At 59.5% G+C, this 12,460-nt stretch overlaps 2 protein-coding genes across 5 annotated transcripts; one reads left to right on the forward strand and one right to left on the reverse strand.

The window, feature by feature from the left end:
• Nucleotides 1-2,342: 2,342 nt before the first annotated feature.
• LYPLA2 (lysophospholipase 2) lies at nucleotides 2,343-6,769 on the forward strand. Of its 2 annotated transcripts, none has more exons than XM_086328354.1 (10): nucleotides 2,343-2,439; nucleotides 3,859-4,015; nucleotides 4,265-4,296; nucleotides 4,390-4,455; nucleotides 4,936-4,983; nucleotides 5,070-5,140; nucleotides 5,282-5,355; nucleotides 5,437-5,538; nucleotides 5,639-5,812; nucleotides 5,892-6,769. In XM_086328354.1, exons 2-10 carry the CDS (start codon nucleotides 3,938-3,940, stop codon nucleotides 5,940-5,942), a joined length of 696 nt encoding a protein of 231 aa, XP_086184480.1. In that variant the 5' UTR covers nucleotides 2,343-2,439; nucleotides 3,859-3,937; the 3' UTR covers nucleotides 5,943-6,769. The 2 variants fall into 2 exon arrangements, with proteins under 2 accessions (XP_086184480.1, XP_086184474.1); XM_086328348.1 differs by having other exon boundaries at nucleotides 3,912-4,015.
• A 53-nt stretch (nucleotides 6,770-6,822) lies between these two features.
• GALE (UDP-galactose-4-epimerase) lies at nucleotides 6,823-11,393 on the reverse strand. Of its 3 annotated transcripts, none has more exons than XM_086328294.1 (11): nucleotides 11,360-11,393; nucleotides 9,470-9,684; nucleotides 9,196-9,311; nucleotides 8,994-9,107; nucleotides 8,608-8,784; nucleotides 8,217-8,330; nucleotides 8,073-8,139; nucleotides 7,895-7,980; nucleotides 7,707-7,784; nucleotides 7,377-7,491; nucleotides 6,823-7,206 (listed from the first exon to the last, which is right to left on the reverse strand). In XM_086328294.1, exons 2-11 carry the CDS (start codon nucleotides 9,588-9,590, stop codon nucleotides 7,148-7,150), a joined length of 1,047 nt encoding a protein of 348 aa, XP_086184420.1. In that variant the 5' UTR covers nucleotides 9,591-9,684; nucleotides 11,360-11,393; the 3' UTR covers nucleotides 6,823-7,147. The 3 variants fall into 3 exon arrangements, with proteins under 3 accessions (XP_086184420.1, XP_086184429.1, XP_086184410.1); XM_086328303.1 differs by having other exon boundaries at nucleotides 11,349-11,393; XM_086328284.1 differs by having other exon boundaries at nucleotides 11,336-11,393.
• Nucleotides 11,394-12,460: the final 1,067 nt, after the last annotated feature.

Raw genomic sequence — 12,460 nt, forward strand, 5'->3', positions numbered from 1 at the left:
CTCATGTAAGGAAGTAACTTGTGGGGTGAAGTTTACAAAAATAAGGGAGAACAGATTCTCGAGTTCATCAGAAGAAACAGGAAATTCAGTGAGCAGCAGATACAGTCTGAAGGTAGACCCAAGACTTTGGACTTAAGTTTTGAAAGTCAGTACACCAGTTGGACTTAAGTATCTTAAAAGAGATTTGAAATGGTATTTTCTCCCTTGCAGAAAATAGAAACACTTGATAATGGGAATTAGTGTTGAATTTGATCCTTTTGAGACAATTCCTCTGAATCAGCCCACACAGTTGTTAGCCTGTTTCTCCAGCCTGTCCTGGGGAAAGTCTGCCACCACCACGCCTGTCAATCCTCAGAATTTCTAAATATGCAGTCTGAAATCAACCAGAATGCAAACATTATTCTTGATGCACTAAGGATAGTACTCACTCTACCACAGGCTTTCTATGTCACTTGGGTCATTTGGAGATAAAAAAGAATGACTGTTTAATTTGGAATGGGGGAAAATAAAGATAGAAACGTTAGAGCAGACTAGCCCTTCATTAATCCCACTTATTAAAGCACTGGTCATAGGTAGCCTCTGGGGCAAGGCCTCTGAATTTGAGCTTCCCTTTGAAGAGTCAAGGCTATGGTTTTTCCAGTGATCATGTATGGATGTGGGAGTTGGACTGTGAAGAAGGCTGAGCGCCGAAGAATTGATGCTTTTGAACTGTGGTGTTGGAGAAGACTCTCGAGAGTCCCTTGGACTGCAAGGAGATCCAACCAGTCCATTCTAAAGGAGATCAGCCCTGGGATTTTTTTTGGAAGGAATGATGCTAAAGCTGAAACTCCAGTACTTTGGCCACCTCATGCGAAGAGTTGACTCATTGGAAAAGACTCTGATGCTGGGAAGGATTGGGGTCAGGAGGAGAAGGGGACGACAGAGGATGAGATGGCTGGATGGCATCACTGACTTGTTGGACTGAGTCTGAGTGAACTCCAGGAGTTGGTGATGGACAGGGAGGCCTGGTGTGCTGCGATTCATGGGGTCGCAAAGAGTCTGACACGACTGAGAGACTGAACTGAACTGACTTGAAGAGTTTGCTCCAGTTGCCACAGTGTCTGAAGTGATTGGGGTGCAGGAGGAATTGCTTATTTTTCCACAAGCAGACCCAGCCAGGAGTCTGGGAGAGGGGCAGGTGTGTTGTCTTCATCCACTCATTCCCCTTCCAGTCCTGGGTCCTTGGTCTGCTGTGGACCTCTGGACCAAAAGTTTTCCTGTTCAGGGCCACCTCTGACCTGCTGAGCGCTTAAAACCAAAGCCCATCTTGGGAAAAAGTGCTTTGCTGAGCTTTCAGATACTATTTTCTTTCAGTTCAAAGAAAAATCAGCATAGGTTACACTGGGCAAGTGAGTCCTGAGCTGCTGAGGGCTGACTCATTTCCTGTGTGTGGATGTCCACAGGCTGTCAGGGACGTGGTCCTTCAACTCAGCTTCCCACCCCTTCCAGCCTTTATGTGGGCCCTGAGTCCCGCTGCATTTTACCGGTGCAACAAGGAGCAAAGAGCGACCTCAGCGGTCCCTAACTGAAACCCTTTTTGTTAACAACTGGAGCCTCCCGATGGTAGTATTTTGTGCACCGTCTGCATGCCATAGCTTGCCGAGGACAGAGCTAAGATAACACTTCCGATTCCTCACCAGTTGCCCGGGACACTGCTGATGCCAGTGTTCCTTCTTTTCCCAGGGTCCTTTTTAGAGTCATTAAGTCCTCACACTGTGATTTTACACTATAAAGCATTTCCACACGACCTCATTTGAGCCTTAGCAAAGCTGTGAAGCAAGCAGGGTGGTTATTACCGCCGTTTTATAGCTCAGGAAGCAGGTGCAGAGGCAGCATTAGAGTAATCCTGAGATTGCTGTTTACTTCCCTCCCCTGAGCCTGTTTCCTTATCTTTAAAAGTAAGACCGGAAGACCAGACAGTCTCAAAGGGTCTTGTCAGCTGGAGTGTATGACTCCATGATCCTGGAATAGGACCAGTGGTGCGTACCCCAAGACCATAATGGATGGGAAGGCGGGAAACAACGCTTGAGAATGCCTCCAGCCTCAGGAAGAATGCCTCTCCTTCAGGAAGGTTTCCTTCAGGAGACCGACGCATGGGTGGTGGTAGCAAGTGGGAATCACGGGTGCGTCGTCTAGACCCTGAGGAAACTCCGTGGCCTAATCACGGGGAGTCGTCCCACCGTACCCAACATGGCAGCCCTCATCCGAAGAAACCCTGACGCCCACTTCCGGGATCCGTAGCGCTGGCCAGGCTACTTCCGGCAGCGCGATGGCAGGGTTCCCGGGACTCGAACGGAAGTTCCGGCGGGGGCGGCCGAGGTGGGGAAGAGTGTGTGTGTCTGTGCCGGAGAAAGAGGAGCAAATCGCCCGAGAGGTCTTGAAACCCCCCAGGGAGTGGAGGTACCCTGGTCTGGGGCCAGCAGGCGGGGGAAGGGCACTGGGATGGCCTCGGCTTCACCACGAGGGTCCTGGCGAGAGAGGAGGGGCAACCGCAATTGTGAGGGATGGGGGTGGGGAGTGAGGTGCGAAGAGGCGCCGGCCGGTCTTGGGGAGTTTCGGGGTAGAGACGGGGAAGAAGGTGGGGTCTGGGTATGCCGAGAGGGGCTTCAGGGTCGGAAATTGGAGAATCCCACTGTGGGGCGGGGTGGGGGTGTTCTCCAGGGTCAAAAGTGGAACGCCCCTGTGTGGGCAGAAGTGGGTCCGGTATCAGGATACAGAATGTCACTGTGAGGCGGGCGACCCTCGGCCAGAACAGAAGTTCCCACTGTGGGGAGTGGGAGACCCTGAATCAGGGTGGAAGTTTTTAGTGGGGTGGAAGACCCCAGGTCGCGGGGGTTGCGAGGGGGGAAGGCACCACTCTGAGAGGAACGACCTAGGGTGAGGGCTGGAAGTTGCTCAGTTGGGGGGAAGGAAGGGAATCCCAGCTTGGGGCAAAAGATGAATTCCTGTGTGGGCAGAGGGACCCCGGGGTCAGAGGTGAGGAGGGATCCTCCTGTGAAGAGGGGCACTCGGAGGTCCGAGGGGGAAGGTGGAAGCCCTTTGGTAGGGTGGGAGGGGTGGACACAGGCGGGAAGGGTAGGCACTTAGGCTCCGGTAGCAGAAGCTTCGCGGGAGTTTGGAGGATGCTAAGGATGGGGAGGAGCCCGCCAGCTTGACATTCTTTTGTGTGTTTGGGAATCCCGGAGCGTGGTCGAGCTGGGTGGGGGGGACCTGTTTGGGAGTGGTGGGCAGCAGCAGGTAGCCTCTTTCAGGAGGGGCATGGAGGGCGTCATTTAGCGGGTGGGCGGTGGATCACAGTTCGTGTGCCTCCTGGGGACACGGGCAGCCCCAGGGGCTCTCAGATGGTTGAGGAGGACTGGATGGGAGGGGGTTGGACAAAATCGTGTGTGGGGTTGAGAGTAGGGGCCCGAAGCCTCCTTCCCTGGCATTTTTCTCCCCTTCATTTCCCAGTAGGGCTGGGAGAAGGGGATCCAGGGCTCTCTAGAGAAGGGAGATGGCTGTAGAGTAGGGAGAGGAGGCAGTCACCTGCTGAGGGCTGTCGGGTGGGGAGAAGGCTGCAGGGAGCCCCTGGCTCCCCTCCCACCAAGGCTCCTGAGCCCAGCCTCTGCCCACCTCCAGCCCAAGCTCAGGCTGTGTGGGGGGCCAGACCTAGGGCTGCCGGGGTGGCTGCCTCTGCTGTTCTGCCCTGGAATGAAGGCACACTTTCTCCCCGCTTGGCCCCAGGACTTTTCTGCCTGCCTTTCCTTTGTGTCCAGGAGCTAGCATCTAGGGCGCTTGAGGGGCTCATGGCCCTGGTTTGTGTTTCTGCTCCTGGGTCAGGATGCTCTCTGCTGCCTGGCCTTGCCCTTGACCACTGCCCGGCATTTGCACAGGCCCCAGCCGTGGAGCCCTGCAGTGTATGTGTGGTAACACCATGTCTGTGCCCCTGCTCACCGACGCTGCCACTGTGTCTGGAGCTGAGCGGGAAACAGCTGCGGTAAGGGTCCTCTCCTACCCCACGCAGCCCCCAGGCCGCCTGGGAACTGGCTGGAGTGGGTGTGGGGAGAATGGAGGTGGCAGTGATGAGAGGGGAGTAGCCCTGCAGCGGGGAGACAGGGGGCTGCTCCCTCAGTGCCCCCCCTCCCAGATCCTTGTGGGTGATGGAGGGGTGACCAGAGGTTGGAGGGCAGAGTGAGAGCGATGGCAGGATGATGACTGCCCTCTTCCCCATCTCCAACTCTTCCAGGTTATTTTTTTACATGGACTTGGAGACACAGGGTGAGTGAGCTGGGGAGGGGGTGTTTCCGGGGAGGCCCACGCCCTCCTCCTTCCCTCTCCACATCGGTGCCTTTTCTCCCTTCCCTCCTACAGGCACAGCTGGGCTGACGCCCTCTCCACCATCCGGCTCCCTCACGTCAAGTACATCTGTCCCCATGCGTGAGTGTCACCGCAGCATGGGAGGGGTGAAGGAAGCGGGGTGGTCCTGTGGTCCCAGGCCTCTTCTCTGCTGCCAGCTGCATGCTGGGGCCTGGGGCCCAGAGCGGTCCAAAAGGCCCTTTTCAGCCTTCATTCCTGTGGAACCCCCCAGGAACGGGGTCCAGCCCCAGCCCCCAACCCAGGGCCTCCTAGACCTGAGACTCCTAGGACCAGGATCCCCCTGCCCCCCTTCCCCAAGTACTTACCCACTGAGCTGGAACCCTGTCACACTGAGTGCTGGGCTCTGCTTCTCCATCGCTACTGCTGATGCCCCAACCACAGCTTTCAGCCCCACGTGGCAGGTTGCCTGGCAACACCTTAAACACAGGCCCTGCCCACTGGGAGGGTTCCCCAGGGGCTGCCCTGCCCCCTCCTGGGCTGTCTGCTGTGGCTGCCTCATCCTTCCTGCACGTGACGGTCCTCCTTGCTGCCCCTCCGCAGGCCTCGGATCCCTGTAACACTCAACATGAAGATGGTGATGCCCTCCTGGTGAGCTTGGGGAGGGGAACAGGAGCCAAGGGAGCTGCCCGGGGCCAGCCTAGGTCTCCCAGTGGCTGCCAACTCCTCTACTCCAGGTTTGACCTGATGGGGCTGAGTCCAGACGCACCAGAAGATGAGGCTGGCATCAAGAAAGCAGCAGAGAACAGTAAGGCCCCAGCCCCTCCTCGGCATCTTCCCTCTCCCCCTTGGCCCCCCAGGAAAGTGCTGGGCAGAACCTCTTGTCTGGTTCCCTTCCTGGAGTCCCTCCAGCAGCTTTCCCCCGACCTGGTTATGCCCCTCCCCCCAGTCAAGGCCTTGATTGAGCATGAGATGAAGAACGGGATCCCTGCCAATCGGATCGTCCTGGGAGGCTTTTCACAGGTGAGGGGAGAGAGAGGGCAGGGGTGAGTGATGGGTGCTGAGCTGTGCCCTTCGTGACCCCTCATTCTCTTCTTTCTCCAGGGTGGAGCTCTGTCCCTCTACACAGCCCTCACCTGCCCCCACCCTCTGGCTGGCATCGTGGCATTGAGCTGTTGGCTACCTCTGCATCGGGCCTTCCCCCAGGTGAGTGTCTCCACGACCCTGCTCCTGCCCTCTGTCTCCTTGGGGCTGGGGAGGGGATCGTGCCCAAGCCCCGGATTTTGCCCTCCTGTCTGGCCCACAGGCAGCCAACGGCAGTGCCAAGGACCTGACCATCCTTCAGTGCCATGGGGAGCTGGACCCCATGGTTCCTGTACGGTTTGGGGCCCTGACAGCCGAGAAGCTGCGGTCCGTTGTCACACCTGCCAGGGTCCAGTTCAAGACGTACCCAGGGGTCATGCACAGCTCCTGTCCCCAGGTCAGTGTGCAGGGGCTCCTTCCTCTCCCTGCCCATCTCCCTCTGGCCAGGCGCATCTCATAGTCCTCCTCACCCCCAGGAGATGGCAGCTGTGAAGGAGTTTCTCGAGAAGCTGCTGCCTCCTGTCTAACCAGAGTTGCTGTCCCCCAGCACAGTCCCCCCGCTCACGGGGCGGGGGGACTTGGCACGCGTGGCACCATCTTGGATCTGAGCCGGTCGAGCCCCTTTCTCACCCTCCTGGACCCATCCCCTCTTCTCACAGGCCTCTGGGGCAGACAGGCCAAAGCCTGGCCAGGCCCTCCTTCCTGGCTTCAGACCCCTGGCTGTCTGCTGCAGGGGCTGGGCTGCTTTCTTATCCCATTTCCCTGGAGGTGGGGGCCACCCCCCGGGCAGCAGTATTGGAGGGGCTGTAGGCAGCGGGAGAAAGGGACCCAGCCGCTGACCCACTCACTCAGGACCTCACTCACTAGCCCCGCTTTGGGCCCCCTCCGGTGACCTCAGGGTTTGGCCCATGGGGCCCTCCCAGGCCCCACCTCCTTCCACCTCTCCCCAACTGATTCTGCCCAGATAATCGTGTGTCTCCTGCCTCCACTTTAGCTGCTTCTCAATCATGAATGTGTCCATGACCCAACCCCTGGCCGCTGTGGGCTCCCTGCCCCTGCGCAGGAGTGTGGGTGACGGGGCCAAGCCTTTCGAGGGGGCCTCCCCTCAGCCGTTCTGATGTGGGGGCTGGGCCCTGCCTCCCCATTACCCTCTGCCACCTGCGGGCCTGGAGCCTGCCGGGCTGGACTGGGGCTCAAGGTCTGCCCCAGCCGCTTCACCCCACGTCGTCCCCACGCTAGGTCTGGGGAGCTGGGAGGAGTCTTGTGTCTCGTCTTCTGTCTCCATGTAGTTTCGGGTGTTTTTCTGGTCGTGTCCTGGATTCCGATAAAATTAAAGAAACTGCTTCAACTCTCAGGCCTGGGCGATTCTATCCAAGGGGTAGAGTGTGACCACGTGCAAGTATCTGCTCCAGTGTAAGAAAACTGTTTATTTTAAATACTTTGGGATGCTCCTTCATAGCAGTATAAATTAGTGCCTGGGAGGAGGGGCTTCGGCGTGTCTTAAGGCTCTGCTGACACCACTCAGCCTTGGTGGTCCGCATGGGTTCCTGGCCCCTGTGGCACACAGACCCGATACCTGGTCAGTGGAGACCTTGGCCTTGTGCCTGGCGGGCTCAGTGGACCCAGCTGGGGTCCGAGGTAGCGGAGCCTCTGGGGCCCCCGGGTTCCTGCCAGAGGCTAGAGAGCAGGCAGTTGCTTCTCTCCCTTTTCTGGTCCGTGGGAGGCCAGGGTCTCAGGCCTGCGTGCCAAAGCCTGAAGGATTCTGCTTCTGCCAGCGCCATAGATCTTCACCTGGAACGGGACGAGGTCCGTACTCAGGGGCCACACTGAGTGCAGGGCCCGCAGCGTCTTGGGCAGCCCAGGATGGGCCAGCCCGGACCCCAGTAGCCCTTTCCTGGCCCCCGAGTCTCTCCCGGCGGTCAGGTAAGCACCCAGGGTCGGGGATTAGGGCGAGCACTCACACATCCTGTCCAGCCCTAGGGCTGCTGACCAGCCCAGCTCCTTGAGGGCCAGGCTGGGGTTGGCATAACAGGCAGCCACATCGCCTTCACGCCGGGCCACCACCTTGTACGGGATCTGCAGGAGAGGGGGCGGGTGTAGCCTAGCTGAACCAGCCCTGGCATAAGCCACCAAGTTGCTGACCAGCCCTCCAGAAATGGAGGCGTGGAGCAGGGTCTCGCTCTCAGGCGTCAAGGCCTCAGGCAGGCTCGAGTAGACAGCGGGACTCAGGTGCCCATCAGGTATGTCAGTGTGAGGGGCTGGGGGTGGGGCAGGGTGGGCTGCCAGCCTACCTTCTTCCCAGAGGCCTTCTCCATGGCCTGGACCATCTGTAGCACCGAATAGCCTGTGCCCGTGCCCAGGTTGTAGATCTGCCCAGGAAAGGAGGGCAGAGATTGTGGTGGGGGTGGACGGACTTCCCTCTGGGCCCCATTGGTCCCGGCCTCTGTCTCGTCTCCCCCACTTTTCCCTTCTCCCCTACCCGGCAGCCACACTGCTCCTTCAGCTTCCTCAAGGCTGCGATGTGGCCCTTGGCCAGATCCACGACGTGGATGTAATCCCGGACGCCTGCAGAGGAGGAAGTGGTTGCAGGGAGGGGTCCATTACAGTCTCTGTCCCACCTCAGCCTCCCTCATGGCTCCTCCGGCTCCTGGACTCACCTGTGCCATCCTCTGTGTCATAGTCGTTGCCAAAGACATTCAGTACCTCCCGTCGCCCAATTGCCACCTGGGGTGGAGGTCAGGTTAGCCCTTCCCTGGCCCTCACCCCTGGAGCCCACCCGCTTCCTTTCCCTTCTCCCTTACCTGGGAGACGTAGGGCATGAGGTTATTGGGGATGCCCTGCGGATCCTCGCCGATACAGCCTGAGGCATGGGCGCCTATGGGGTTGAAATACCGCAGCAGCACTGCATTCCAGGCCTGTGGGATGCAAGTCAGGCAGACGGGATTGAGGTGCAAGCTGTATGGCCCACCTGAATCCAGAGCTGCCTCCCCCACCTCCTCACCTTGCTCGTTCTCTGTCCTTAGAAAGGAGCAGGGGATCCAGCCCTCCCCAAAAGGCCTGAAGTCACCGCTGCTTCCTGAGCCCCAGCTTTGGCCTCAGGGAGGGTGGCTCAGGACCCCATCCTCGGGCTCAGGGGGCAGGCTGTGAGGGGCCCAAGAGTGGGGCCCAGGCTGAGGCAAAAGGGGCCCTTACCTTGTCTGCCTGGCACAGGTCCCGGATCATTTCCTCGATGAAGAACTTGGACTTGCCATAGGGGTTGGTACAGCCACCTGTGGGGTGGGCCTCGTCCAGGGGCAGGTATTGGGGGTTCCCGTACACGGTGGCCGAGCTGCTGAACACCAGGTTCTTCACCCCATGGGCCCTCATGATCTGCCCACAGAGGAGAGGTGTCAGTGGCCCCTGCCTGCCCCACAGGTGGAGGGGGCTGAGGTGTAAGTTCCCGTTTACAGAAGGGGAGACTGTGGCTGAGAGCTGAAGACGTGTCCAGTGTGTGAGCCAGCTTGGGCGCTGCTACCGTGTTTGGTACTGCCTGCCTGGCCCCGGGCCCTCCCGGGGTGTGTCCCTGGCCCAGGTCTCACCTCCAGAAGCTGGATGGTTCCTGTCAGGTTGACTCTGTAATAATCCAGGGGCTTCTGCACTGACTCACCCACAGCCTTGAGCCCCGCAAAGTGGATGACTGCCATGAAGCTGTGCTGCAGGGTGGTAAAGCTGGGATCAGATGTGGCTTACAGGCCCGGCCCTTGGAAATGCTCACTGCTTGCCTTCCTGCCAAGCGCCCACCTTCTTAAAGAGACGTTGTAGAGCTGCCTGGTCCAAGATGTCCATCTCCTCAAACTCCACAGAGCGGCCTGTCAGATCCTGAACCCGCCGCAGGCTCTCAGGCATGGAGCCCCCTCCTGGTTGGGCACACGGAGGCCATCAAAATCAGAGGCGATGGGGAGCTGGGTTCCCAAGGGACTGGCCAGGCATACACCCCTTGGAGGTGGATTTAGAAACCAGGGTTTCCCTTCCATCCGCCCTGGAGCCCCAGGCCCCCTCCCATTGCCCCGCTTACCACGAATGGCGTTATGAAAGTTGTCAATGACCATGGGCGAATAGCCTGCCTCCAGCAGCTCCAGGACGGTGTGGCTGCCAATGTAGCCAGCCCCACCTGTTACCAGCACCTTCTCTGCCATTATGCCTGGCTCAGGAGAGAGACTCAGAAGTGGCCGATGCTGTCTGCTCAGAGCCTCCTTCAACCTGGAAACTGGCGTCCGAGACTGGTGTGTCCTAGTTAATAGGGTGGGTCTGGAGTCAGCCCTGGTCCAAGGTCAGAGAGCATCACTTTCTGGCCTTAGGCCTCGGAGACCAGTTCTCTCCTGGCCCTAGTTTCCGTCTCTGTAACGGAGTTTATAGCTGTATGAGTATGTGGTCGTGTACGGGTCAGACGAGATTCTAAAGGTCCGTCCCGTGGTACAGGTGGAGATGGACGCACAGGCGCCATAACTTCCAGCCCTAACTGGGGGTTGGGAAGGTGGAACCCGAGTCTCCACATTGCTCCCCTGAGGCGTCTGGAGATGGGACAATTCTGGACAGAAGGAATCGAGGTAGCAGCACTGGACTCGCAAGAGCCCAGGAAGAGGTCTGTCTGCTCAGACCCAGACCTCCCCAGTCCCTCTGCCACCACTGGGTACAAACTGGCTCCTCAGTTCAGTGACTAACACCTCCTGGGGTAAGCAGCTTTCCCTGCCCAACGCCCCCCTCCCCCCCGCCCCCTCCCCCCCTCCCCCCCCCAAGCACCCTCTCCCACAAAGGTCAACTGGGAGAGGCAGGAAATACAGCAGATGGCCTCAGGGTAGGTCCTCTGCCCGGCGGCTGAGCCCAGCTCTGGGGTTGCAGCACTGTAGTCCTGGAGTGGGCCCCACCCCCAGGTCGGTCAGGCTGGTTTAGCCAGTGCGGATGCCACTCCTGGCCTGGCGGTAAGAATCCCGCCTAATTGTAGGCGGCACTCAACAGGGTGGTGTAGACGTGGCTTTGGCCCCAGATTTCATTGCCAGGTGTGCACCGCCGCCCTGAACAAACTGCGGGCAGAGACGGTGGGCGGGGTGGGGGGGGGGATTGGCAGGGGAGGAAGTCCAGACAGTGAGGCCTTTCACTGGGGCCGCCTGGCCCGCAGCCGCCTTCCTCCAAGCAGCCTTAATCCTGTTCTGGGTTCATACAGCTCCTAACCCACTAGACTGAACTCATCCCGCTACGTGCCAGGCTCTGTATTGGGCACTTTTGCATTATCTCCCTGAATTCCTCCAACGTCCTAAAGAGGCAGGTGTTATTACTGCCAGTTTACAGAGAAGGATACTAAGGTCAGAGAGGTTAAGTAACTTGCGTAAGTCACATAGCCAGTGACGGCGGGTTTAGAATCTGGACCTAGTCCCGCCCCTCCCCGAGCAGTTCGCCCCCTGCCCCCACTGGTTCCCGCCGGACTTTGCCCTAGGCTTTGAAGCCGCCCTCGCCCCCGCCCCACCGAGCACCCAGCAGTGTGCAAGCCCCCCGAAAATGGTGGCGGGGGCCTCCAGGGAGGCAGGAAGGCCAATGAGGTTGCCCTCCCTCCGACACGCGGGGTGATCTATGGTCAGCTGTCGCCTCAGTCTTCCCCATCCGTAAAATGGAAGGGAGGGGGCGCAGGGCCTTGGGCGCTCGAGTGCCCTAGAGTCTCAGGCCGGGGATTCGGGCGGTGGCTGAATGGGGGCAGAACTAGGAGGCCCCCGGCCGGGAATGAATGAATCCTAGCCGCCCCGGCCAAGGCAGCGAGAGCTAGGAGCCGCGGGCGCGAGCCCGCGTAGGCGGAACTCTGCCCAGAACGCAGCCCGGACCCCCGAGACTCCCCCCTCGCTCCCAGCGGACCACCCGGCCCCTCGCAAACCCGCTCGGCCCCACCCCTCACCAGCTTCCCAAACCTGCTCCGCACCACGCGCCCCGCGCAGTCTCGAACGGCGCCGCCTCCCGTGCTCCGTGACCGGTCCCTTTAAGAGCCGACGCTCCGCCCTGGACCCGACCCCCGTCACGCCCCCAAGAAACGTGTCGGTCGGGAGCCGGCAGTACGGGGAGCCGGGTGGACCAAGAGCGCCGCGGCTCCAGGACGCTTGCGCGGCACAGTCCGCAGAGGACGGTAGTGACCGGTGCCCGGGCGGTGGGCGGAGGAAGGCGCGGTCGGCACCCGGGCCCGCGAGACCTGGCGTGCTCCCCCGTCCCGATCCCTGGAAGCAGGCGCTGCGCCTCGGGAGATGCGGCTCGTCGGCGGTGCCCGGCAGCCATCCTGCAGTGGGAGCCACAGCCGGGCGCGGCGCGGAAGACCGCAGCTCCACGCTCGCCCCAGGTTTCCCACCTTTTGTTAGTAAGCCTGGCGTGAAGTAGATGGCTCCCTTTAAGGGAGAGGCAGGAGGGGCGGCGCCGATGGAAAACAGTGGGTCGGGGTCTCTCATAGGCTGCCGTTCTACAAAAATCTAGTTTAAAAACCCCGCCAAAGGGCTGGAGGGAGCCCTGAGACTAAAACACGAATTACAGCGCCGACTGCGCTCAGCCTTCACGCACACCGTGGCCCCCAACCTCGCGGAACGGTTTGTACCTTGCCTACCATAGTAGGCTAGAAAATAGTGTTCTGTTTCTCTAAAATAAAGGGAGGGCTAAGGAATGGTGGGTATAAAGGTGTGACATACTGAATGAGGAGCTTCCCTGGTGGCTCAGATGGTAAAGAATCTGCCTGCAATTCAGGAGACCCCATTTCCATCCCTGGGTCGGGAAGACTCTCCTGGAAAAGGATATGGCAACCCACTCCAGTATTCTTTGATGGACAGAGGAACCTGGTGGCCTGCAGTCCGTGGGGTTGCAGAGTTGGACACGACTGGACACGACTGAGCCACTAACATTAGGAGAAGGCAATGGCATCCCAGTCCAGTACTCTTGCCTGGAAAATCCCATGGATGGAGGAGCCTGGTGGGCTGCAGTCCATGGGGTCGCTAAGAGTTGGACACGACTGAGCGACTTCCCTTTCACTTTTCACTTATATGCA

Source organism: Bos grunniens, chromosome 2, assembly GCF_055505025.1.
Source record: "Bos grunniens cultivar Pamir isolate PY7600 chromosome 2, Bosgru_T2T1.0, whole genome shotgun sequence".
Lineage (NCBI taxonomy): Eukaryota > Metazoa > Chordata > Mammalia > Artiodactyla > Bovidae > Bos > Bos grunniens.